Source organism: Poecilia mexicana, unplaced genomic scaffold, assembly GCF_051168715.1.
Source record: "Poecilia mexicana isolate PSO_F unplaced genomic scaffold, ASM5116871v1 scaffold_4, whole genome shotgun sequence".
Taxonomy (NCBI): Eukaryota; Metazoa; Chordata; class Actinopteri; order Cyprinodontiformes; family Poeciliidae; genus Poecilia; species Poecilia mexicana.
This window is the reverse complement of record NW_028263373.1, coordinates 28325011-28348520: the sequence shown is the minus strand read 5'-3', so window position 1 is coordinate 28348520 and position 23510 is coordinate 28325011. Positions and strand designations below refer to the sequence as shown.

The 23510-nt window shown below is 41.4% G+C and overlaps 1 protein-coding gene across 1 annotated transcript in view; it reads left to right on the top strand.

The window, feature by feature from the left end:
• Positions 1–23510, top strand: part of wwc3 (WWC family member 3) — a 42933-nt gene that overhangs the window by 11371 nt on the left and 8052 nt on the right. The window contains exons 2-16 of the mRNA XM_015012793.2: positions 6906–7015; positions 7826–8026; positions 9147–9223; positions 11412–11491; positions 13900–14029; positions 14549–14698; positions 15439–15512; positions 17977–18225; positions 18338–18427; positions 19299–19864; positions 20569–20689; positions 21410–21490; positions 21599–21685; positions 22695–22890; positions 22981–23130. Of these exons, the coding sequence (XP_014868279.2) occupies positions 6906–7015; positions 7826–8026; positions 9147–9223; positions 11412–11491; positions 13900–14029; positions 14549–14698; positions 15439–15512; positions 17977–18225; positions 18338–18427; positions 19299–19864; positions 20569–20689; positions 21410–21490; positions 21599–21685; positions 22695–22890; positions 22981–23130 (2362 nt within the window). The remainder of the gene's footprint in view (positions 1–6905; positions 7016–7825; positions 8027–9146; positions 9224–11411; positions 11492–13899; positions 14030–14548; positions 14699–15438; positions 15513–17976; positions 18226–18337; positions 18428–19298; positions 19865–20568; positions 20690–21409; positions 21491–21598; positions 21686–22694; positions 22891–22980; positions 23131–23510) is intronic.

Sequence of the window (23510 nt, the reverse complement as noted above, 5' to 3'; positions counted from 1 at the left end):
AGCCACAACACAAAAAGACGATGAGCAAAGAGAGTGGAGGGTAGCCAGTCTGCCTTCTAGCTCATGTCTGCCAAGTTTGCTGCAGTTCTAGTTGTAGATCCAGAGGCTAATAATAATTACAGACTTGTCATTTATACCCAACATTTCAACCAAAAAAAGATTATAAACTTCAAAAAACCTTAAGGAATTTTGGGAACTAAAGTCGGTGATGGTCCTCTGGAAACCGCTCGGAGCCATTAATGCTGCGCTGCATTATGTCTTAAACCGCTTTAAAGGCCGTCTTTAAATGTGGACCGTGAAGATGTGGGATATTTCTATAAGCATTGGCCACCTAATGACTCGCAGGGCAAGAACATTCCTTAATGCTCCCCTTCGGACACTCGCTGTTTAGTTACGCTAATCCTCCAGCTGCCTTTTATAATGACGGTGTATAAATATAGTTATTATGAAAAGCCTTTTATAACCCTAAAAGCCAAAGGCAAGTTAATTTGGTGTTGGCCATTTCACGCTGTCAGCACTCCCAGGTTTAGTCCAGGTCACCATGCCAGCCTGACGGGAGAATGACTCAAGGATTTCTCTCCCAGACACAGACTGAGGTTAATCTCTAAAAATATTTTCATAAACTTTTCATATGAATTGGCTGACACCCGCTCTTTAGACGGGTGTCATCACACACCCCCGCTCCGCTCCGCTCCGTCCTGCTGTGCGCCCGTCTCTTTAAGAGACCGCCCGGCAGCGGTTAGACTCTCCCAAGACATGAGTTGGAACACAGACGGCGCTGTCACAAGACTGCGTAACAAACCAAACATTCAGAGACTCAGAGCTGTGAGTGGAGGACATGTTTTTTTTTTTTTTTTTTTTTTTTTTCTTCCCCCCCTTCACTGTCTTTGTCTCCGTCGCTGGGTCAGAGGGCAGTTTGGGATTAAACTCTCTCTGACGTCATGTAGCTTCCCACATCCCCATGCGTCTTCTGAACTTTCCTCCTTTTCCTTTGTTTTTCTGTTTTTACTCCGAGAATAGCACAACTCCTTCATTTGAAACTCCTGTTTTATTTTGGAGGTTTTTTACCTTTGTACTTGAGTAAAACCTCCAAGCTAAAGTATTTCTCATGCTGTCTGATTGCTTCTTGTCCAAGTATTTAAAGAGCAGTTAGTGTCTGGACATTTGTTTGCCTTTCACAAACACTCAGAGCAGCAGCAGGTAAGGAGCGTGGCCTTGTTTGCTTTGTCTCCAAACTCCACTTGTGCAGCTCCTTTTAACCCACCGCCATCATGCCACCGGTCGTCTGTCACGGAGTTATATGAAGCATGTCTTTTCTTTTTATCTTCTGATCATTGTTTGAGTCAAATAAGGGTTGTTCAAACTTAAGTGAATTATTGTGGAAAAAATGTATATTTTCAATGCAATGTCTTGGAGAAATGGGTAACACTTTATTTGAAGGGGGTGAATAAGACTGTCATGACATGTCATGTTTATGAATAAGCCTTCATGAATTTGACTGTCATAAAGTGTCATTTGGTAAATTGACACTTAATACAAAGATGACATTATTCAAAATGTCTTTTGACAACTTGACATTAACCAGGAAATCATTACTGTTTAAACTTTACCTTTAATAACACAAAGTTACCTAATTTTTAAAGTGCAATCAGTAATACTTTTATAACAAATTTATATCGGTAATGTTTTCTTGTTTAATGTCAAGTTGTCATAAAGGTATTTTGAATGTCAACTTTGTATTAAGTGTCATAATTTACCGAATGATGCTTTGACAGTCAAATATTCATGAAGGCTTATTCATGTTCATGACGGTGTTATCAGTCTTATTCACCCCCTTCAAATAAAATGTTACCGAGAAATGATATCAACATCTTTGTAGCTGAGATTGAAACTCTAGACATGGATTCAGATTTGATTATTTTCTCCAGATTTATGTTCTGACTGAACATAAAGAAACAGAACATTAACAGGTTGGGTTTACAAGAGGATTAGGGCCACTGAAAAAAAGACTTTAATCTCAGAATTTTGATTTTAATATTCTGAGATCAGAATCAACTTTGTTTTTCTGTGACCCTAATCTTCTTGCCCAAAATAAGCTAATTAACCATGAAGGATCTTTTTGATTGGTCTAAATATGCTGCAGCAGTCACATGGCACATTGGACTTCTCATGGCCTTGTTGTATCAATACCAATAATACTTGTCCCTTTGACAAATTCTTCCATCTGAGTTGTGGATCCTTGCAGCTCCTCCAGAGCCGCAGTGGTTAAAGACGGCCATGTTTCTATAGGAGATCCATTGTCTTTCCATTTTCTCAAAATCTCACTTGATGTTACATTTACTGAAAGTTATTGATACAGGCCTCCTGTTCTGAATGAATACGGCGTTTTAAACCTAAACGTGTGCAAATAACGTTTATGTGCAGAACTAAGTGCATGGCGTTACAGTCCGTCACACTACTTTAAAAAAACATCAAACAATACAGAGCACTCCCAGCTGTCACCAACATCCTCCGTTTGAAAGCGCCAGGGTTTCACATGTGATTTGCAGCAGCGATAAGGCATTCGCTGCAGCTCGTTTTACACTAAACTCAATTCCTCATGCTGGTGCAATCTGAAACGACGTCAACCCGAATGTAAACGTCACCGCTACTGGAGAAGAATCGGGTTCAGTCCAAATGCGGCCGCCTGCAGCATTCAGTCAGACCAAATGTTGAGAAGCATGTGACACCAGAGGAGTTCATTCAAGGATAACTTGTACACTGGATTGTCTATCAAGATTGTGATTTAAATGTATTTTATACAGTCTTGGTCAAAACACTTCTATTGTGTATGATCTGTCTGTCCAGGTCCCTGTTCATCCTTAGTTGGAAAAATGTTATCTAAATAACTCATCACTGAAGTATTTTCAGACTTCTTTGTCTAGTGCTGTTGGCTGGTTGGTCTCTCAGAACAGCTGTATGCCAAAACTAATGAGTCCATTAAACAGGTGGACTCAATGCAATTACTTTTAAAGGCAGGTGGTTGCACTGGATTTATTTTTTTTCAGTACATATCGCATTGCAGAAAGCCATATTTGTCCCTTTTCTTCCTTGCATTTGAGGACAAAAATGTTTTTAATCTCATCAGAAATGTGCTGTACTTTGTGTTGGTCTTTGACTTAAAATGCCCGTGTAAAACCTTAAAGCTTGTGGTTGTCGTGTGACAAAAGTTAAAGCGGTTTGAAGCCTTTTACAGGTGCAGAATATATTTTATGCTATTACTCAATTGCATAATTTTCTTACCCTGACCTACTGATTTATGTAAGTTTGTATGTTTAACTTCAGTGAGTTCATTGTTTCATCAGTGTTTGAGGAAATAAATGAAAACATGAGGAAACCCACACTCGTAACATTCTGGACTGCTACTTTACATCTCTGGAATGTCGAACAAACCTAACCTGTTGAATTCCCCCAAAATATGTGAAATGCTAAGGCAGTTCATTGAATTTGAAGCCCTGATTGTTTTTGGCAAGCCCAACTCATTCATCACGGCGTGTGATTCAGCACCGCTCCTTGATACTTTTATTGGAACATCAGACATTTTTATGAGTACGCCCTCTTTCGTAATGTCCTTTTTTTTTTTTTTTTTTTTTGAGAGAGAGACAGCGGCTGACTAACGCAGTGCCTTCTTCTAATTTGAATCAGCAGCATGTGTCTTGAGCGCCGACGGCGTCGTGCCTGAAAACCATTTTGTTGACAGAGAAAAGAAAGCGGAAGTGAGATCCAGTGCAGTAGGTTTTTGGGAGAGGAAAGCTGAAGCGTGTGTCTCCTGAGGAATGCAGAGCAGAATGTCTCGGCTACTCTCGCTTTGCAGTCCCGTCATTGTATGCATACCTTGCCAGTTACCAGGCCTCATGCTCAGAGTACAAGGATCTCTGTGATTGATGGTGATTAGCTACTGGTTTTAATGCCAACCTGTTCACTGTTATGTGTACTGGTAATTTGGTGATTAAAATATAAATATTTCTGTGTAGCTGGCATTGTGAAAAAGCTTCAAAATGTTTTTATGTTTTTATTCATGCATTTTAATGAATAGGAAAAGCTTAAAACTAGGGCTGTTGTAAACGAATATTTTAGTAATCGAGTAATCTATCGATTATTCTTACGATTAATCGAGTAATCGGAAAAAAAATTATAAAATGAAATATTGGTAAATCTGGCATAATACCGGTGTTACTATCAGATATCAATATCAGTCCAATTTTTCATATTTGAGCATCCCTAACAGTTGCTTTTTTGTAGTTTAGAAAACTAACCTGTAACAATAATAGCTCACTTTCTAAGTTAACCAGAAGAAAAGTTATAGAAAAATCTGAAATTATATTGATTTTAATAAAGAGGCAGGCTCACAAATATGCTTATAAAAAATGTCTACAATCCAGCTTTTAGTTTATGTATTCATCTTCAGTGAGTTTAATAGATTAATTAAACTCACCTTGCCACCTAACCTGTCACGCTTTGGGTTTGAAAATACGGGAAATGCCGCCTGGAGTGGGAGGAGAGGGCGAATGAACGAACATGGGGTGGAGGGGAGGAAATAGACCAGCGGACTGACGAACCGTTAGACCGGGGGACGAACACGGGGGGAAGCAATACGGGATATTTACGACACCTTCACTGGTCACACTCAGAAACTCATCTACCAGCCATGTACGATGCGCTCCGCCACCCGTTTCTTCAGACCGGGATATAAAATTTATTGTGCGGTTCGTCGGTAAAGCTACATTTACACGGTAAGCATCAGCTACTCAGCCGCCCGCCCTGCTCAGTCTATCCGCTCACCTCAGCGCTCTTCCCGCCGTTCGCTTTCAACCAGCAGCCCCGGAGGAGAAATGCTGCGTACTCCACGCATTCCCCCAGTCATTTTAAGGATGCTTATTGGTTCCCCGAAAACGATAAAAAGTCGGGCATTATCATCAATCAATAAAATCCCCACGGGCCAATCTTGAAGATTGGACTTTATGCCGCTGAGACTTAGCTTTTGTCAACAACTCAGAGGCGGAAGTGAGAGCTCCGCGCAACGCAAATGAAGTCCCGGCCGGAACACGGTGCGCTAACTAATAAAACATCGAGGTACTCGAATCATTCGAGGAATCGTTTCAGCCCTACTTAAAACAATATTTCACCTCCAAAACGATAATGGCAAAAGCAATAATTTGTCTAAACAGGATTTGATTTTTGTTAAATTTGTATCTGCTTATGTGGTGCCTTTCATTTGATCTCTGAAATGGGAAATCCAGAAAGTGAAGAAAATTATCAAATGTTGACTGAAAGTCTGTTTGCCACCAATCCTGACCCATAATCCAATACAACAAGAAAAATAAAACGTCTGTTTTATTTGCACTTCTGACTAATTTTAGCTCATTGAATCAATTGTCAGACATTGTGCTGTTCAAATTATGTTTTTGATCTTTATATACTTAAAATGCAGAGAATGTTCAGCTGCTGTTCGTAGTAGTCGCTAGCTTGTTAAGCTATACAATCAGCATATTGCTCACATTTTCTGCCTTGGTACTTCAAAGTGGTTCAGATGGGTATTATGTTGTATCTAAAAGTAATCTTTTTGGCTAAATTAAACTATAAGCTGTGTAGTTAACCAGAAGCTACAACATTGTTTAAGCTAGCCTGGTAGCTCTCATTAGCAACACTTAAATTTAACAGCTAGCTTTACCGTGTGGGACTCTGACAAACTAGGTAGACACTACGTTAAAACATAAATTCACACTCTGTGAAAACATCTAGAAATAGTTGAGGTTTAGTGCTGGTCAAGGCTATCGCATTTAGCTCATTTTGAAGTTTGTTCATTGATGTGCTTCAGTGGTTTTGACGAACGTTTGTCTTGCTGTCCCAGAAGACATTCTCAGCATTTCATGTCTAATTCTGGTCTTGTGTTTTTTTTTTTTTTTTGTTTTTTTTTCTTTCTAAAAAATACATGTGTGTTAGCCGGTGAGATGGTTGTTTTTAATACTGTCCTCCTGAACTTCTTCAGGCAGTAATTCAGCTTCAGACCCATTTTGGAGGACGGTGCCTTGAGTTTCTATTCTTCATGCCAAGGTGTTCAGTTCTCTTTGAATTAATCAATCTAAGGTGGTGCAAAAACACAGAAACATCCATGATGTTTCTGGATGTTCCATGATGTTTCTGGATGAAAAAAAAGAAAAAAAAAACATACTTCTTTAGAACAAATCTACAAAATATAAAATTGCATCTTCCTGTGTCTTCCTGGCAGCAGCCAGTCATTGGAAAGAGCTGGTAATAAGGCATCCTGAGGTTTAGCAATGATCTTGGTTAGCTGGCTGACAGAAGGTTACAGTACTACAATTTAAAATGCTACAAACAAAAATGGACATAAAAAAAGATGACAAATATTTTTATTTTTGTGTGAATCTCATGAATTATTTCTACCAGCAGTTTTATTATGCCAGCCCATGCCTTTTCAATGTGCATACTTTACATTTTGTGTCCCAAATCGGCCAAATGTGGATCTTTTTCTACTACAATTTCCTATTTTGGAGTCTGTAAAATTGTTGCTGAAATAACAGGTTCAACCTGTGGTTGAATGTTGACTTTTTATCTCCATTAACTGACTAAACTCCATTTACATAATGAGGCAGAAAACCCTGCAGGCGTCTTTATGGTAATAGAAAAAAAAATTAGATAATTGGGTGGGAAAATGCATGTTTTGATACTTCTCTGCTGCTTTGTTCATCATTATGCCAGAATTCTTAGTTCTTAAGGGCTCAAATGATGCTTCTGTTCACTAAAAATAGAAGAAAAAAGCAGCTTTTGCCTTATGTGAAACAAAGTGTAAGATATTTAATATCATAGCTAAATGATCTCCATTTTTGTAACCATTTTTATTCCAGGATCACAAAACCGCTAACGTTTGCCGACTGTGTTGGAGATGAGCTGCCTCTGGGGTGGGAGGAGGTTTACGACCAACAAGTGGGAGTTTACTACATCGACCACATCAACAGTGAGTACATCTCTTTGGTCTCAACTTCTTATTGTAGTTGTGCAGAGGATGGTGAGAGGAGCTGAAAGCATCACTGGAGTTTCCCTGCCCAGGGTACAGGATCCATTTCAGAGATGCTGCTGGAAATATGCTTTATTCCCCAACTGGGTTTCCATTACAAATGTGTACAAAACTTTGTCAATATTCAACTGTCAAAAAAACACAATTTCTCAATTGTGGTGTTTCCATTAAATAAGATTGTTCACACAATAAGTCATTAAAAAAAAACATGTTGCACTACCATCGTACCACTTCCTGTCGTCTTGTCATTTCAGCCAGTAGTAACGTCCAGTTATTAATCACGTGATGTGAAAGTGTTTTCATGGCAGTTTTGTGAATTAATTTCTATTCGACCAAAAAACACCTCACCCTAGCTCAAATGTTTTGCCTTTTTTTATTTTTTTTAAATTGCCATGTTCCCATTTAGTGAATTTAATTTCATAATTCCAATCTGCACATTTATCTGGTCAATGGAAACTCGGCTACTGTCAGAATCCTCAAACCATCTGCATGAACTTTTTCTGGTAAAACAGAACTTTAGCAAACAGAGCTAATGTTTTCCTCTTTTCTATCATCGGTCATATACATATTTTTATTATAATACCCAAGAAACACCATTTAGGTTTGCTATGCGCTTTATTAGTACACAATTAAATTATTTGATTTGAATGATCAAATTCCACAAAATTATTTTGAAGTATTTCTTAATTTTAAAACTCAATTATCGGTGATGAATCTCACTTGTTTGTTTTTTTGTTTTTTTTTTGTCAGAAACCACCCAGATCGAGAACCCGCGGACACAATGGCGGCAGGAGCAGGAGCGCATGTTGAAGGAGTATCTTGTGGTGGCCCAGGAGGCCCTCAACGCCAAGAAGGAGATGTACCTGATCAAGCAGCAGCGACTTGAGCTGGCTCAGCGGGAGATGCTGCGATTGAACGAGCTTTCTGGGGACAACCACTCCACCACCAGCAGTAAGGATCACCAATGTCGAGACTGGATGGAGGGGAGAGAAGAATATATCTGAGGATCCCACATAATCAAACGATGACCTGAGCTCATAATCGGGCATTTGTTGTGATTATCATTTTTGATTCACCGTTGTCACGATAAATTTCAGTTGTCAATTTCAGTTAATAAAAAACTAAATTGACAGTATTATCTGAAATGTTACTTTTGCTACTTTCTCCACTGCATCAATAAATATCAAATGTGAAAATGCAGTTACTGTGTGCAGTTCAATGACATAAATCACACTCTTAGTAAGATTGGGTCCTGAACAGTAGCCCATTTCAAATGGGAATGTTTTTCCAAGAACACTATTTGTGTTGGTGGTGCCATGCAGTCACAGTAGGCCTGGGCGAGAAGGATTTGGAATTTTATCTTGATATTTTGTGGCACTTTTGTGATAACAGTAAAGACTATAATAAAAAAAAAATATTTAACTGTATGGCTCTGATGGCATGGTACAGCATCCATAGCACCACAAACGAATATTGAAAAACATTCCCATTTGAAATGAGATTCTTGCCAGTTATTTTTTTTCACTAAATTGCAGCAGTAATCATACTTTTGAATCTAATATTACTGATGCTCTTGTGAAACACTGGAGAAAATGGCAAAAGTAACATTTCAGATGTCAGTTTTGTTTTTTCTGAAACACTGACAAAATGTATCGTGACAGTGATAAATCAACATCATGATATACGATACAGGCCCACCTGAAAGCCACAGCCATTCAGTTGGCTAAGAAATAAGTAACATCATAATCTGTATCATTACCATAAAATATTGCAATAAAATTCTAAATCTATATAGCTCACCCTTTTGTGAGCTGTCCTTGTTATCTGACCTGCACATGCTACACTGCTCATAACTCCTCACTCACTGGGGGAGATCTAAATCTATAAAAATTCTTCCAAATCCTCATTTCTTTCCTCACTCCACCCTCTTGTTTTAGCACCTCCACCCAGTTCACCCACTGACCCCCTCACAACGCTTCCAGGGGGGCTCGGCTCCCAGGAAACACGAGGAGACCTCACTATTACAGCTCAGCCACTAACTCTCTCTTCTCTCTCCTTTATGCGTCTGCAGCTTTTTCCGGCTCGTCTTCAAGTGCGAAATACGATCCTGATCAAATCAAAGCGGAAATAGCCTGCAAACGAGAGCGGGTGAGTTGCTATCGATGGAGAACAATGGGATGTGGTGAGGGGCGCTTCGGGGGCTCCGGGGTGTGGCCCCTACAGGATACCATGGCTCTGGTCTGGGGCCTCCGGAGGACAACGGTGAGGTCATCATCAAAGGGTCAGGAGAGGCCCAGGACTTGCAGGGCAAGGTTGGACGTTAACCCTGAGATCAATAGCACGGGTCAGGATATTTCCTGGATCAGGGTCATTTTAAAGCAGAGTTGTGTCGCAAAAATGAGTGGGGGGGGGGGGGAGTGTCGCTGTGTAAATCCGTCTGCTGAAGCAAACGAGAGCCGTGTTAAAACACGTCCAGATGACGAAGAAATCCCAGATTTTAAAGCTGCATAAGAACTGATTATTATTCCAAAGCCATTCTTCAGCAGGGTGGGGTCAGACGTTCAGGGTTTTGCTAATTTAGGTTTTTAGTTGGTTACATTTTATCAGAGATGCATCGATCAATCACTCAAAGATCAGAATTGGCCCTTTTTTCCTTGATCTGCTCTGATCGGTGGTCAATAAATAAGACAAAATGCCTCAAAACAAAGAACCCCCCCTTATCCGGGTCAATAAGTGCCAATAACAAACAACACACAGTTGGTCAGAAACAGGTTAGTAATCTGGGCTTCATTGCATAAATTTACATTCAGTTCAATTCAAACATACTTTATTGATCCCAAAAGGAAATCAAATGCTGCTGTAATTCTTATTCATTCAATTTTCTTCAGAGTTGTTGTAGATGGTGATGGCTGTGGGCAGGAAGGATCTCCTGTAGCAGTCTGTATTACAGTGAATCTGAAGAAGCCTCTGACTGAAGACGCTGGTTATCTATGGTTTCTGCTTTTGCGATGTTAATCAGTTGTAAATCGCCCTGTTGCTATGGTTACACATCATAAAAGATGAGCAAAGTATAAAAAGTATCGACAAAAATCAACCCAGCTGCTCAGCATCCAGAACATAAAAATCATTTCAATATGTCAGAGTAAACGATCCACTCCAATGTGCTGCCAGCCTGAGGGGCGCAAATCTACATCTTCTATTTGATTCATAAACGACCTAAAATGCGTTTCTTCTCCTTTGTTTTTCTTTGGGGAAATCTTGATCAAAACTTCAAATCGACCAGTTAGAGACGAGGAAAGTGGAAACTTACCGTCATCTGATTGATGCATCTCTATATCTGCTTGTTGGTGTGGCAGAGCGTTACTTTAACCATGATGTTTTTGCATTTTAGTTTTGCCTACCTGTGGCAGTATTGATGCCGTTTGACCATGTTACGCAATTTAGACTAAAATTTACTTTTAGTGATTTAGTGGTAACGCTGCGCTCCACAGAGCTGGAGATTCCTCTGGTCACACTTTCTCTACCGTCTCATGACTTACAAACGCGGTGATAGAAAATTTGTAATTTCATCCTTTGCTAAGAAAATACGGTCAAAGTCATGTCCGATTCCACCGTTGGGATGTTTTCAGGGTTACATCAGATATGTTGATCAAAGTTCAGTTACTATGAATCAAACTCAACTTCTAAACGTGGATTTTTAGCCTTGATTTAAATAAGTCAGTGTTTTGGCAGTTTTTCAGTTTTCTGGAAGTTTGTTCCAGATTAGTGGCGCATAGAAGCTGAATGATGCTTCTCCATTTTTGGTTCTGGGGATGCAGAGCAGAACCAGAACCAGAAGACCTGAGAGGTCTAGAAGGTTGATGTTAAGCCATTCAGTGATTTATAAACTACTATAAACATATTTATAAAAATGTTTTAATGTCTGTTCTCTGAGCAAGGACTGTAAAACTGGATAGGTGTTCTCTCACTTCCTGGTTTTGGTGAGAACTTGATTGGAAAAGCACTTCTAAGTTTGTTCTTTTATCTCAGTTTTTATTTTGAGTTTCTCTTGCAATGCTGAGCGGCACTAAATTTTATTAATCCGTTCCGATTTGAATTTCAAGACTGTTAAAGCCGCGGCACGTTTGTCGGCCGCCGCTGGTCGGGGTCAAGGTTTCCACGCTTCAGTCCAAAACCTCTTCAAGAGAGAAGATCTGGGTGTGTGTGTGTGCACCTCTGTACAAACACAGTCGAGCATTCCTCCGTGCCAGTAGTCATGATTCGGCAGTTTTTGTCGGTGGCAGTGAGAGGAGTCCATTGTTCACCATGGTAACCAGGTGCTTGCTTGTGTCCGCAGCTCTCCAGACTGAAGCAGGAGCTGGCCCAGGTGAAGCAGGAGCTGCAGTATAAGGAAATGGGAGTGGAGACCCTTCAGGAGTGAGTGTTTCTCTGCTTCTGTGTGTTTCTGTGTGTTCGTTCCCGGTCCACCCTTCCTCCCACAGCCAACCTTCTCCTTCCTACACTTGGCCCGGCTGCTCCCCACCCAGCAGCCTCTTCCCTCTTTTATTCCCTCTGTTTGGTCTCGTCCACAAAGTTCAGTTTCATCCCTGTCTCTGTGTTTCTGTCTCCTCCTCCTCTTCTTCTTCTCCTCCAATTGGTTGCAGATTTTAAGGTTTAAAGTGGCCCTTTAACATATAAAACACCCTTTAAAGTAGTTCCAATGACTGAAAGGAGGAAGGTTCTTAAGATTTATGAATTTGATTCTTTTGTTTTCTTTCTTTTAATGTTTTGCTTTCAGACTCTCACACACACACACACACGCGCGTGCACACACAAACCATCTCTCTGTGCTGGGAAGATTTCTGAGCCATTCCAAATTTCATGTTAGAAATAGAAGCTCCACCTCGCTGAGCGAGAGGGGGAAAAGAGAGCTTTTGAGAAAAGCCAAATGGAGGGAGTTTTTTTTTCTTTTTTCTTTTTGATGGAAAAGGGGACTCCACCTCAGGAAGAGGATGCACCAGTGGAGTGCAGGGAGCCAAGGCTCAGCCTGGAGAGAGGAAGTTGTTCCACGGAGGGGATGGGGAGGGGCGGCTCTAAAGCGGCTTTCAAAAACACAGAGAGATCTGACTGCAAATTCCTTTGCACTTCCTGAGTCCTGGCAAAGAAGTTCCTTATCTCTTAGATAATACGCAACTCAAGTGATTCCCAGAATAGTCAGGAAGAATACACAGCTTGCAAAAAAGAGAGAAACACTGAGTGCTGCGATGTGTATACGTGCTCGTAGGCGTGTCTGTGACTTTGTTTGCTGGTCTGTGCGCGTCCCATTGTTCTGTGCGGATTGCTTGGGTTCAGAACAGGAGTGACCCTTCAGGCTGTTGTTGTGTTTGTTTTTTTTCTGGTTAATTTTAGCTGTGATCAGCAATAGAGCAAATTGTTCACCACATCAGATAAGCTGATACAGTTTCTGGTGTACACCCTCCACCCCCAAACCAAACCCACTCGATAATAATCATTACTACGACCCTTAAAGAAGTCAGGAGTTGGGGTTTAGGCTATCTTTCATCTTTGCACCTCCTTATCTTTGTGAGTTTCACAAACGCTTTCACGGCTTGTCCAGCTGACATCCTGGTGGATTGTCGTCACGCCTCGGCAGACTGAAGGAAATGCGAGCCTATAGGGTGGTTGGCACTGAGTGGTAGTTTTAAAAAATTTTTGTTCTGGGTACATAAGTTTGAACCTCGCAGGCTCCACCAGAGAGTTGGAGAGGAGAGACGAAGCAGAGTCTGTTTCTGCGTCAGGATGGACAGAACCTGCTGCTGAAGGAGAGTGAAGTTAGCAGGAGAGCTAACCACGCCGCGCCCTCCCAACTCCACCCCTACACAACCAACCCTTATTTTATTTATCAATTAATCAGTTAACGGGATTTAGTTTAAAAAATGGCACATTCTGCAGATGTTTCGTTTAACCACTTTCTTATGCATTAGAAATTCATTTAAAAGTGCAAATAACTTGATCCTTTTCGTAGCATTTTCTTTGTAAATGTTAACATAAAACTATACCACTTTAGGAGTTCTGGGTAGAATATGTTCGCAAGGTTTTTATCTTAAATAAAAAATTTATATATTATGCACACAGATTTAGATTAATTACTGCTTTGATTATGTCTTTATTTCACCTAATGGGATTTTTTTTAGTATTTAGTTAATGATGTTCAGAAGTTTTGGGGAATGCCTGCTTAATATGAAAAATGCATGCCACACTTTTCAGATTTATTATCTTGAAGTCAACTTGATTTCAACATTGTCGGCCGCTTGCGTAAAAAAACTTTCTAAATGCAAGGAGTCTAATGTGAAAAAGCGCAATGTTTGCACACTTGAGGAGGCCTGCAGTGTGATTGGACTTATTCACTTCCTGTTGGCGCATTGTGAGTGAGCTGGCTCTAAAAATCATATCTCGCTTACTAAACCTGGGAAAGCCTGGAAGAACGTCTGAAAACAGAATCTCGCCTCTGGTGTCTCATGACTGAAACGGCCCAAAACCTAAAAATAAACCGTTGCTTTATTGATGAACGAAACCTCCCACAGAAATTCCTTCTCCTTTACAGATTCCTTTTGTTTTTGCTTTTCTTTGTCAAGTTTAACAAAATGACTTGCAAAAATACAACAGTTAAAATCAGTTTGAAATTTTTATTCATCAGGTAGGAAAAAGATGCGCAATTGTATTTTGTCAGATGTATCCTAAATAGTGATTCACTTCCACTATCTTCACAGATACTGGAAATGAATCAAATGAAATCTTAAGAGCTACTTGTCTGCTAAGCGAACATGTTTGATGTTTTCCTTCAGGATTGATAGGAAGATGTCCTCCAGTCAGACGAACTACAAGCTGGACGAGGCTCAGGCCATCTTCAGCGAGCTGCGCAGCATCAAGAAGTCCATCAGCACAGGCGAGAAGGAGAGGCAGGACCTCATCCAGGTGACTGCCTCCTCCTCACTCCACCCACAGCAGGCGCACCGGCAGTTAGCATATTTGATGCTGACCTCTAGTGTCCGTTTCCGTCTACTGTTCTGCTTCCACTGAGTGACGAAACCTTCAGACATTGTTAGCTCTGATAAAGGAACTGATTTTGATTGGAGATAAAAACAAACAAAAAAACTGAATCTTTATTTTTTTTTAAATAAGTAAAATGTATATTAAAAAAAGCAGCATAGGAAAACGTAGAGTGATGTCAGTATTTGGTTTATGCCAAACATGTTTTCTGTCCAGAGAACAATGTTCCAGAAGCTTCTGTCTTTACCGGTCCGACCTTCATGTTTCTTTTAAAGATTAAAACTTTTCTACTTTTACACGTCTAATGAAGGTCAAACAAACGGCCTCTGGAAGCAGTTTAAGGGTTTTGTTGATTTCTTCCAGTCTGCTTTCAGGCTGAAGTTGTTTGAATGTCTGTCTTTTGAATGTAAAGATTTATCTGAATATTAATTTTCTGTTTTTCAGAGCCTGGCTAAGCTGACTGCCAACTTCCAGAGCAGCCTGTCCATCGGCGACGCAGCTGGCGAGGTGGCGATCAGCGCCGCCACCGCTGGCGACCCGTACAATCCGCAGCAGTACTGCGAAACCGGCTGCCAGACGGACATCATGGGAGAGGTCAGGGGTCACACAACTGCCTTAATATCTGATTTATACGGAGGTCGGCTGCGTGTATTAATCTCATAACGTCTCCAGCGAATAACTTTGTAGGTTTGGTTGTGCTATCCGAGCTGCAACTATTGATTATTTTTGTAATCGATTGTTCTATTGATTAATTGAACGGCTAATCAGTTAAAATAAAATGGGCGAATTCTCCAGATTTTTTCATTCAACCATTTAAGTTAATTTATACAGAATTGTAAACATGTTAAAAGATGCAAGTAAACAAGTAATTCAAGTCCTGTTTTAAGTTAGAAAATGTTTAAACTTTGTAATTGTCTAACGTGGAATAACAGAACATTTCTTTATTGTACGCTGATCATTTATGGTTTGACATTTTTTTCAATTAACCTATTAATAATTGGACAGCAAAAGATGCTTAATAGGAGATTTTGGTTTGTAGAGAATTTGAATCAGATGTAGCTTAAAACTACCAGAGTTCTGGCTAGAACATATTCAGATGTTTATTTTAATCTTAAACGCAAAAATATATATATACATTTGTACAGTTTTGGCTTTATTACTGCTCTGAGTGTCTTGTTCTTTCAGCAAATGGCCTTTATTTGACTCTGTATGCTCCAGTTAATGATTAATCAATAACTAAATTAGTTGACAATTATTTCAATAATCGATTAATCGTTTCAGTGCTCATCTGAGTTATCAGGCCATGTTAACATTTTGCGTTTTCCTTTCTGAAGTATGGTTCCCAAGATTCTTCCCATTTGGTGGACAAAGTCAAGCTCAACTGGCAGTACGAAGAAGCCAAGAAGAAGTAAGTCTGCCCAGCTGTTTGTTTTGTCAGTGGTAGCACTGAGACGCAGAAGCATGCAGCACCGAATCACTAACCCCTGCAGCAACGCACCCCTCCCTCTCCCCACCACCACCTCCGAATACTGGCCCCTGGAAGGGTGGGAGGACGAGTTATGAATAGTATTTGGGTCCATCGGCCGCCGAGGGATGTCTGGCCAGCAGAAAGAGCTGGGTGGTCACATTCTTCACTGGCTGTGCTGCTGCTGACTGTGTGCTGCCTTTGTGTGCTCAGCCAGAATAGGACTGCCCACCGCCCAGCCGCAGCGCACAGCCTGGTCCTCCACAAGGTGGCCCAAAATACAAGCTGTGCTTTTAAATGACGCCATTAGACCACGCTTGACACTGCGGTGTCAAAAAAGGGCTTGTGTGTCGTCTAATTGGGGACACAAAAAGAAGGCCGTGTCATTACACCGGCTCAATCGTAATCGTTTTTATGAGACTCATGTTGCTGTGGGGACCCACCAACAGCAGTGCCAAGCCATGACATCAGAGTCAGAGCAGCAAAGAAGGGAAACTTTCATGCTGAGTCACTTCTTCTGAAATCCAGCTCATATAAACCGATTATTTTATTGGCTGACAGAGCGATTCCCGAGATTGTTTCAGGTCCGAGTGAACCTCCCAGTCAGTTTCCACCTGCAGGAGCCCAGCGCTGTTGACTTCCTGTTGCCATAAATACTTGTTCAGAGTAAACGCATGTTGAGTTCTGCCAGCAGAGTTAATATTGCTCTGTGTTGATGGTTACAAGTAGCTTTTTAGAAACTTTTGTTTTTAAATATTTATTAGAAGTTGATCAGTTAAAAGATTTCTGTTGCTACGGCGTGTTTTTTACCATTTTCCATGCCTGAATTCATTTAGATAAAGGAAGAGTTACTTTTACAAAAACCTGCTACCTAAAATATTTTTCCTGCTATTTTTAAAATTCAACAAATTGAAAATTAGTGGTGGGCTCAACTAACTATAAAAAGGTAGTTTCCCTAACCTTAAAGCACTACACCAATATGGTATTTAGCCAAAGCTAATGCTAAAGTGCTAACTTCAGTTCAAATTATATCTGACTTTGAAAGATACATCAATTTTTAATGTTGACATTATAAGTTGTATCTTTTAAAATTCCCTTAGATACTGCATTTAAATCTTTTTCTGTCTGTTTCATATTTTCTTGTTTGAAATCGTTGGAGGAAAGAAAACGGGGAACCTGAGGAAATGGAACTGCTGTGTTAGCAGTCCATTTCAAAATAAGAGCATGAATATAAATGTGTAACAACTACTTGAAGAATCATTACTAGTGAACACAGATGTTGAACATTGTTTAGCTTAAATTTTACAAAGCCGCCAAATAAACTAGTGCTTTAGAATTTACCCTGAAACATTCATTTAGGGAGAGCTAACGTTTTCAAAGTTAGCAAAAGCGCTAAACAAAAATTTTGCTCCACTAGTAGAGAATCAGCAGAAGTGTGCCCACTGTTGAAAAATATTTCACTAATAACTGGGCTAATATTATTAGGCTCTGCTAAATACAATGTAGTTCTTTATTGAAAGCAATGTTTATGATCACTGCCTAAGGGTTAGCGCAAATAACTTTTTAGTTATGACTATAAAGACAGCAACTTTATTGGCATAACCAAACTAAGTAAAAGGAAAAAATATACAGAAATTCTTATTAATAAACACTCAAAAGCTGTTCGGTTATAGTATTAAAACAGTCTTTCAGACAAAATATTAATCATACAAAACTGGACAGGACATGCAGGGATTTAAATTCACAGTTTATACACAGAAAATGAGAAACTGTTTTTTTTTTTTTTTATTTATGTTTTGCAGTATGGAAAACTTAAAATGTAATATACTAAATTTAGTTTCTGGAAGTCTACCTGTGTTTTATTTATTTTTCTGCACCAACACAGATTGTAGAGGTTTTTGAAACAAAAGACTAGGATTTGTATTAAGCTTCCCTGAGTGAACAGCTAAATTAAACTTCAAGTCTGAAGGGTCAGGTTTGCACATTTTGCCAGCTTTCTTTTGTTTTCTTTTGTGCAAAATACCTCAAGCTCTTTCAGATTAGATGGGAAACTTCTGTGAATATCACTTTGTAGCGTTACACTGGCCTGTCAATTTTCGCGGTTGTCTGTCTCGGATAACCAAACACTGAAGTTTGTGGCAACGCGACCATCTTCATCATAGCTGATTAAGTATATGGAATAACTGCACAACACTGAAACTGTTAGCTTGTTGATAACATATCTAGTATTTACATAAATGTTTGGTTTCTTTTGGTCTCCTTCTGGACCTCAGCATGTGAACTTTAACTCTGTCATTTTCCCTTCCAACATGACTGAAAAAAGTAGCTGTACTTACCCATTCCTGACTGCAAGAGTCCCAAGTATGAGGAGTAAATGAGAGAACTGACTGTCTTGCTGTCCTGTCAGGGTGCAGAGCATCCAGCACCAACTCGCGCAGCTCGACAGCGAGAGCTGGTCGGGCCGCGCCGAGGCGGACCGCGACAGGGACTTCCTGCAGCTCCTGCGCGAGAAGGAGGCCCTCCTGCAGGAGCTCATCCTGGTCAGCAAGCAGCCGCTCGCAGCCGAGACGCAGCAGCAGCTGGAGGAGGAGCGCGCCAAGCTGGAGGAGGAGGTGCAGAGAGCCCACACCATCCAGAGCCAGGGAGCCAATCAGAGGTGAGATGGCAGGAATACAAATCCCTCAAGGCCGATTCTGCTTGCGCGTTTGACGCACCGCCAACCGAGTCGGCTGACGTCGTCGTTGCGCTTTGGTTTCTCCTGCCGACAGGTTGCTGCAGCAGGAGAAGAGGAACGTCCTGCTCAGGCAGCTGCAGGAGGCCACGCGTATCACCACCTACCTTCATTCCCAGCTGAAGAGGTGAGCCGCACGCTGCTGCTTTCCTGCAAAAGCAGTCAGCCTCACATGAGCTACTCGGCTGTTTGACAACTTTGTTTCATGACCGGTGCTTCTGTTTGTTTGAAGTCAATATTTCACCAAGAATCCTCCCAAAAACAAACTGACTCAAAAATACCTCTGATCAGGTAACTTTACAGGAGATCGTTCTTAAGGGGGCAGCATCATGTAAAATCCACTTTTTTTTAGCTTTAGATCATGTTATATTCTCTCATCAAAAACATACCTCTGGAGTGTTGCCTTGATTCTTTCTTGCATGTTTGAGAAATCCTTTAATCTTCATGGCAACCATTGGAAAACACCTGAGTGAACCTAGTCCTGCCTTCGAGGGCAAAGCTCCTCCTCAGATGTTTCCAGCATCCGTACACCTCCACTCAGCTCCTTCAGACTAGCCAGCAGCAATTAGCAAACACCTGGTGGAGCTGCTTAGCTCATTATAGGAGCTACTGCTCAGTGCAACACTAGTAAAGACGTTAGAGTTAATAAAGGAGCCATGTTGTGGTGACTTCCTGAAGGTGGAGTTTCAGATAAAGCAGGAGTTTCTTAAAGAGACAGAGACCCAATTCCAATTATGAAGTCAAATTCATTTTAAGCCATATTTGATATAACATTTTCATAGCAACTAAAGTAGCATAGTTAATTGATTGTGCTAGAAAATAGCATTATGTGACAGGAATTGCGTTATTCTGCCCCTTTCAAAGAGCTTTTCTAACTCATGTTGTAGAGGAAATCCATACTTGATTACTAAGCTGTGTTTTTACAGTCAGTGAACTGAGGATAGAGAATAAAAACCCTCTGGACAGTGTCTTCAGAGCCGTCTCTGGTCTGTCCCCAGCCTGTCTGCCAGCTCCCTGACGGTCTCCTCCAGCAGCAGCCGCGGCTCTCTGGCCTCCAGCCGGGGCTCCCTGACGTCCAGCCGCGGCTCCCTCAGCTCCATCAGCTTCAGCGACATCTACGGCGTGCCGCAGTACGAGCGCCACGAGGGGGCAGCGGAGCCCCTCGACCCCCACGTCCGTTACCTGCTGCCCCCGGAGAGCGCGTCCAGAGACTGCTCGGTCTTAAGCCCCGAGTATCTGGCTCAGAGCAAGAGCAAGCGCTCGCACGACACCCCGCAGTCCCTGGCCTCCCTCTCCTCCCGCTCCTCGCTCTCGTCCCTGTCTCCGCCCAGCTCGCCCATGGACACGCCGTACCACTCGGCGCCGCCGGACTGCCCTCTCACCCAGATGACGGAGGAGTACATGGAGCAGGCAGGGCGCGGCCTGCTGGAGGAGCTGCGGGCGCAAAGCGTGTCGCACGGCGTCCTGATGGGCGGCGAGGACATGGCGAGCCTCGCCGCGCTGCACCAGCTGGACATCAAGAGCCAGAGAGAGAGCGGGGCTCAGACGGCCTTCACCTCCACAGGTAGGCGCAGTGCAGCCCTCTGCCCTCCTATAAACTACAGAAACTAATCTGGAATATTCTAGAGCTGCAACTAACAATTTCAATTTTTGATTTTTCTATCAATTTATTCTGACGATTAATCGGATAAAAAGTTTGGAACACTCTGTAGATTTTTTTTGTTGCATTTTAAGGCTTTTTTGTACACAATTAGAAATGCATTAAAAGATGCACATAATTAAAAATTAATAAAATATTTCACTTCCTGAATTGCAACAAGAGAATATTCCATTAGTGGATGATTGATCATTGTGAGAAGCTCAGCTCTTCCTGCTTGACTTGCCATCTATACAGCGTAGTGCTAACCTGCTGACACGACTATTAACCAATTAAAAATCAGATTCAAAAGGTGTTAAATAATTTTTGTTTTTACAGAAGTGCAGCTAAAGTTACAATGCTACTAGAGGAGTTCTGGGTTAAACATATTTACAACCTTTTTTTTTCTTTTATCTTAAATACTAAATGTGTTCTGTACAGTTCTGGCTTTGTGCTGCTCTCCTTGTGGTGTTTTTGTTTCAACAGATTGATTTTTTATTTTTATTTTTTTTTCAGTCTGTATTCTCCAGTTAACAATTAATCGATTTACTAAATTACCTGACTATTACATCTTTAATCAATTAATCTCTTCAGCCGTAGTATATCCAGATTTTCTACTCCTCTGTTGCTAGGGGTGACGCTACGGGGCAACAGCGGCAACCGGAACAGCAGGAGAGCCAGGCGAGTCTCGGCGGGGGTTTCCGAGGACGCTCTGGCCACGGACAGCGGCGTGTTCGAGGCGTGGGGTAAAAGGTGAGAGAGCTGTTAAAAAGAACATTAACAGGAACAATATGTTGTTGCTGCCTTTGAATTGAAAGCAACAGCTAATCCCCACAGGAATCAGGTTAGTTAGAAACCGATTCAACTACTGCGTGTCCTGAAGTGATTTCTGCAACTTGTTTCAGCATGGAAAGAAAACAGATTTTCTGCGAACCCTTAAAAAATCTTTAATTCATTTATCTAAAATTATATTTTATTCATCACTACAGAAGGGTTCAGTGAATCTGCATATGAAACTGGTGGGTTCGGTACCTCAAAAAAGGTTAAGAACCACTGCTCTAGAGCAAAGATCAGTTTTAGCTCCAGTTGGCTCGAGTTTTTCACCGTTGACTGATTTCTGTTGGCAAACCTGCTACTTTCTGTGCTAAAGCAAACTTTTAAGCTCTGCATTATGAGGGTGAAAGCTGTAGAGAGCCACGTGCACACACACACACACACACACACACACACACACACACACACACACACACACACACACACACACACACACACAGACGCTGTGTGTGAAACACACAACCAAACAGAGCCCAGAAATGTTCGTGTTTTTGCTGCGTTTGATCGTAACGCAGCAGAATCTCACACATCGACAGATTTTCATGTCTTAAATTTCATTCAAGGAGGTATTAACAGGGTCTTGAAAATACTTCACTTTGTCTTGCTGAAACCTGTGGATGCGTTGTTTTGGTTCCACAGGCCAGAGGAGTACGACGAGGTTTTATACGCCAAAGAGACGTCCCCTGCAAGCGAGCCCACCCAGATCCAGCTAGGACTGCTGTAAGTCTGTTCTGGTCGAAGAGCGTTTCTAGACGGCAGTCGGGCTGGGATCAGTTTCCTCATGTTGACCTCATGTTGACCTCGTGTTTTCTGTTTGTGTTTTTACAGGTGGGAATCCACCTCTCGGTCTCTGCGGCTGCATGTGCTGCAGCTGAAGAGTCTGAACTGTTCGAATGTTAGAGAAAGCTATAAAGTGTGAGTACTTTCAGCTGTTGCAATTAAAGTGACAATTTTCTTTTGTAAATGCAGAATAGAAGAGCTCAAGTCTGTCTGTACAGAACTGGTTTTCTTATTGAAATGATAAAATATGACTTTAAGACACTGGATGGTTTTTCTGCTCTGATAAGCTGCCAATTGGTGCTCATGTAGATATCAGGCATATTTTGGGATTTTCATAGTTTCTTCTCACACTTGGTAACTTTAAGCTGCAACACATACAGAAATATTCACACCCTTTCAACTATTTCACTTACCAACTTTGTGTGTTTGACAGACCGACACACACTAGTACATAATTACTTTTTCAGTTTCCTTTACTGGCATATGAAGTGTTGTGCACATTTCTATTCAAGGTCTTTTAAGTTCTGACCATCTGAAAACATTAAATTTTTCATTAATAGCTTTCTGTTAGATTCTCCCACCAGCTGTGGATCTCCACTAATTAGTGTCCATTCATGCTTAGTTTTAAATTTGTATGTCTAAATAAGACCTTGAATAATTGAGAAGAAAATTAAAAAGTAATTTAGTTTTAAATACGTTAATCATGGGCTTTAAATTTTTTTTAATGGTTTTTTCCCCATGGGGACTTTTCTGTCGTATGCAAAATGAAACATTTAATTTAAGAAATATGCTGCAGGGAAATTCAGGAAGTAAAAGTATTCAAATGTTAAATATGATCTTTGATACTAAATGTATAAAAATAAAATGGATGTTTTGAGCCACACTCCGTACCAGTAGGTGGTGGTAAACCATGCCGAACATTTCTTGCCAACAAAAATCAAGAAAAGAAGATCTTCAGATTTTCTTCAGAAACACCATGAAGATGAGGAACAAAATCTAGTCTGTCAACCTTAAAACAAAATGAAACATCAAACTACTGTGAATGTTTTCTTCTTCTTCATGTTCAGTATGAACCCTGTTGGATCTGTGCGATCCAGATGCCTGAAGCATCACCCGGTCTTCCTTGTGCTGTGTTTGCCTGAAGGTATGTGAAGGTCCACTTGATTCCCCTGGACGCCAGCAGGGCCTGTGCGTTCTACTGTTGCACCGCGTTGGAGCCGCAGAGCCAGATGACTTTCAACGAAGGCTTCCGCATCCCCGTCCCCGCCAACGCGCTGGCGGCGTGCGCCCTGCAGCTGTCGGTCTGCTCGCTGGGCCCCCAGGCTCAGGAGGAGGTCCTGGTGGGTCTGACAGGAAGCTGTCGCTGCTGAAGCCGCGCGCCTCGTCAGACTCCCCTCCTGAACCGTGTACCTCCGTCGTTCCCCCCGCAGGGCACGGCCAAGCTGAGCCTGGCAGACTGCGAGGGAAGCGCCGAAATGGTTTACCACTGTCTGCGAGTCCAGATGCTGACCGACTCGCAGAGGACCCTCAGCCGCCGGACCCATGACAACCAGGAGGACGAGGCGCGGTCCAGAGCCACGGTAAACGGTCTCAGCCACGTGGATGAACAGCGACTCGCAAAACTATTCACACCCCTTTAACTTTTCCGCGTCAAGGCCACAAATTTCAACGCATCTGGTCAAAGCAGAGTTGTGCGTATTTGAGAAGCGGCACAAACGTTACACAGGATTTAAGACCTAGAAATATGATCTGGGCAGGTGTAGTTTCATTTTAGCATGTATGGAAGAAAAGAAAGTTATCGTTTAAAGAAATGAACAGGAAGTCCCCATTAGAGTTTATTACAACCTCTGAATTTGTTCTGATTAGTATTCGGCATTTATCATTTTTATGGTGAAAAACGTATTTCACCTCATAATAAATTTTATGAGGTGAAATTTATGCACCTCATAAATTTCAATTA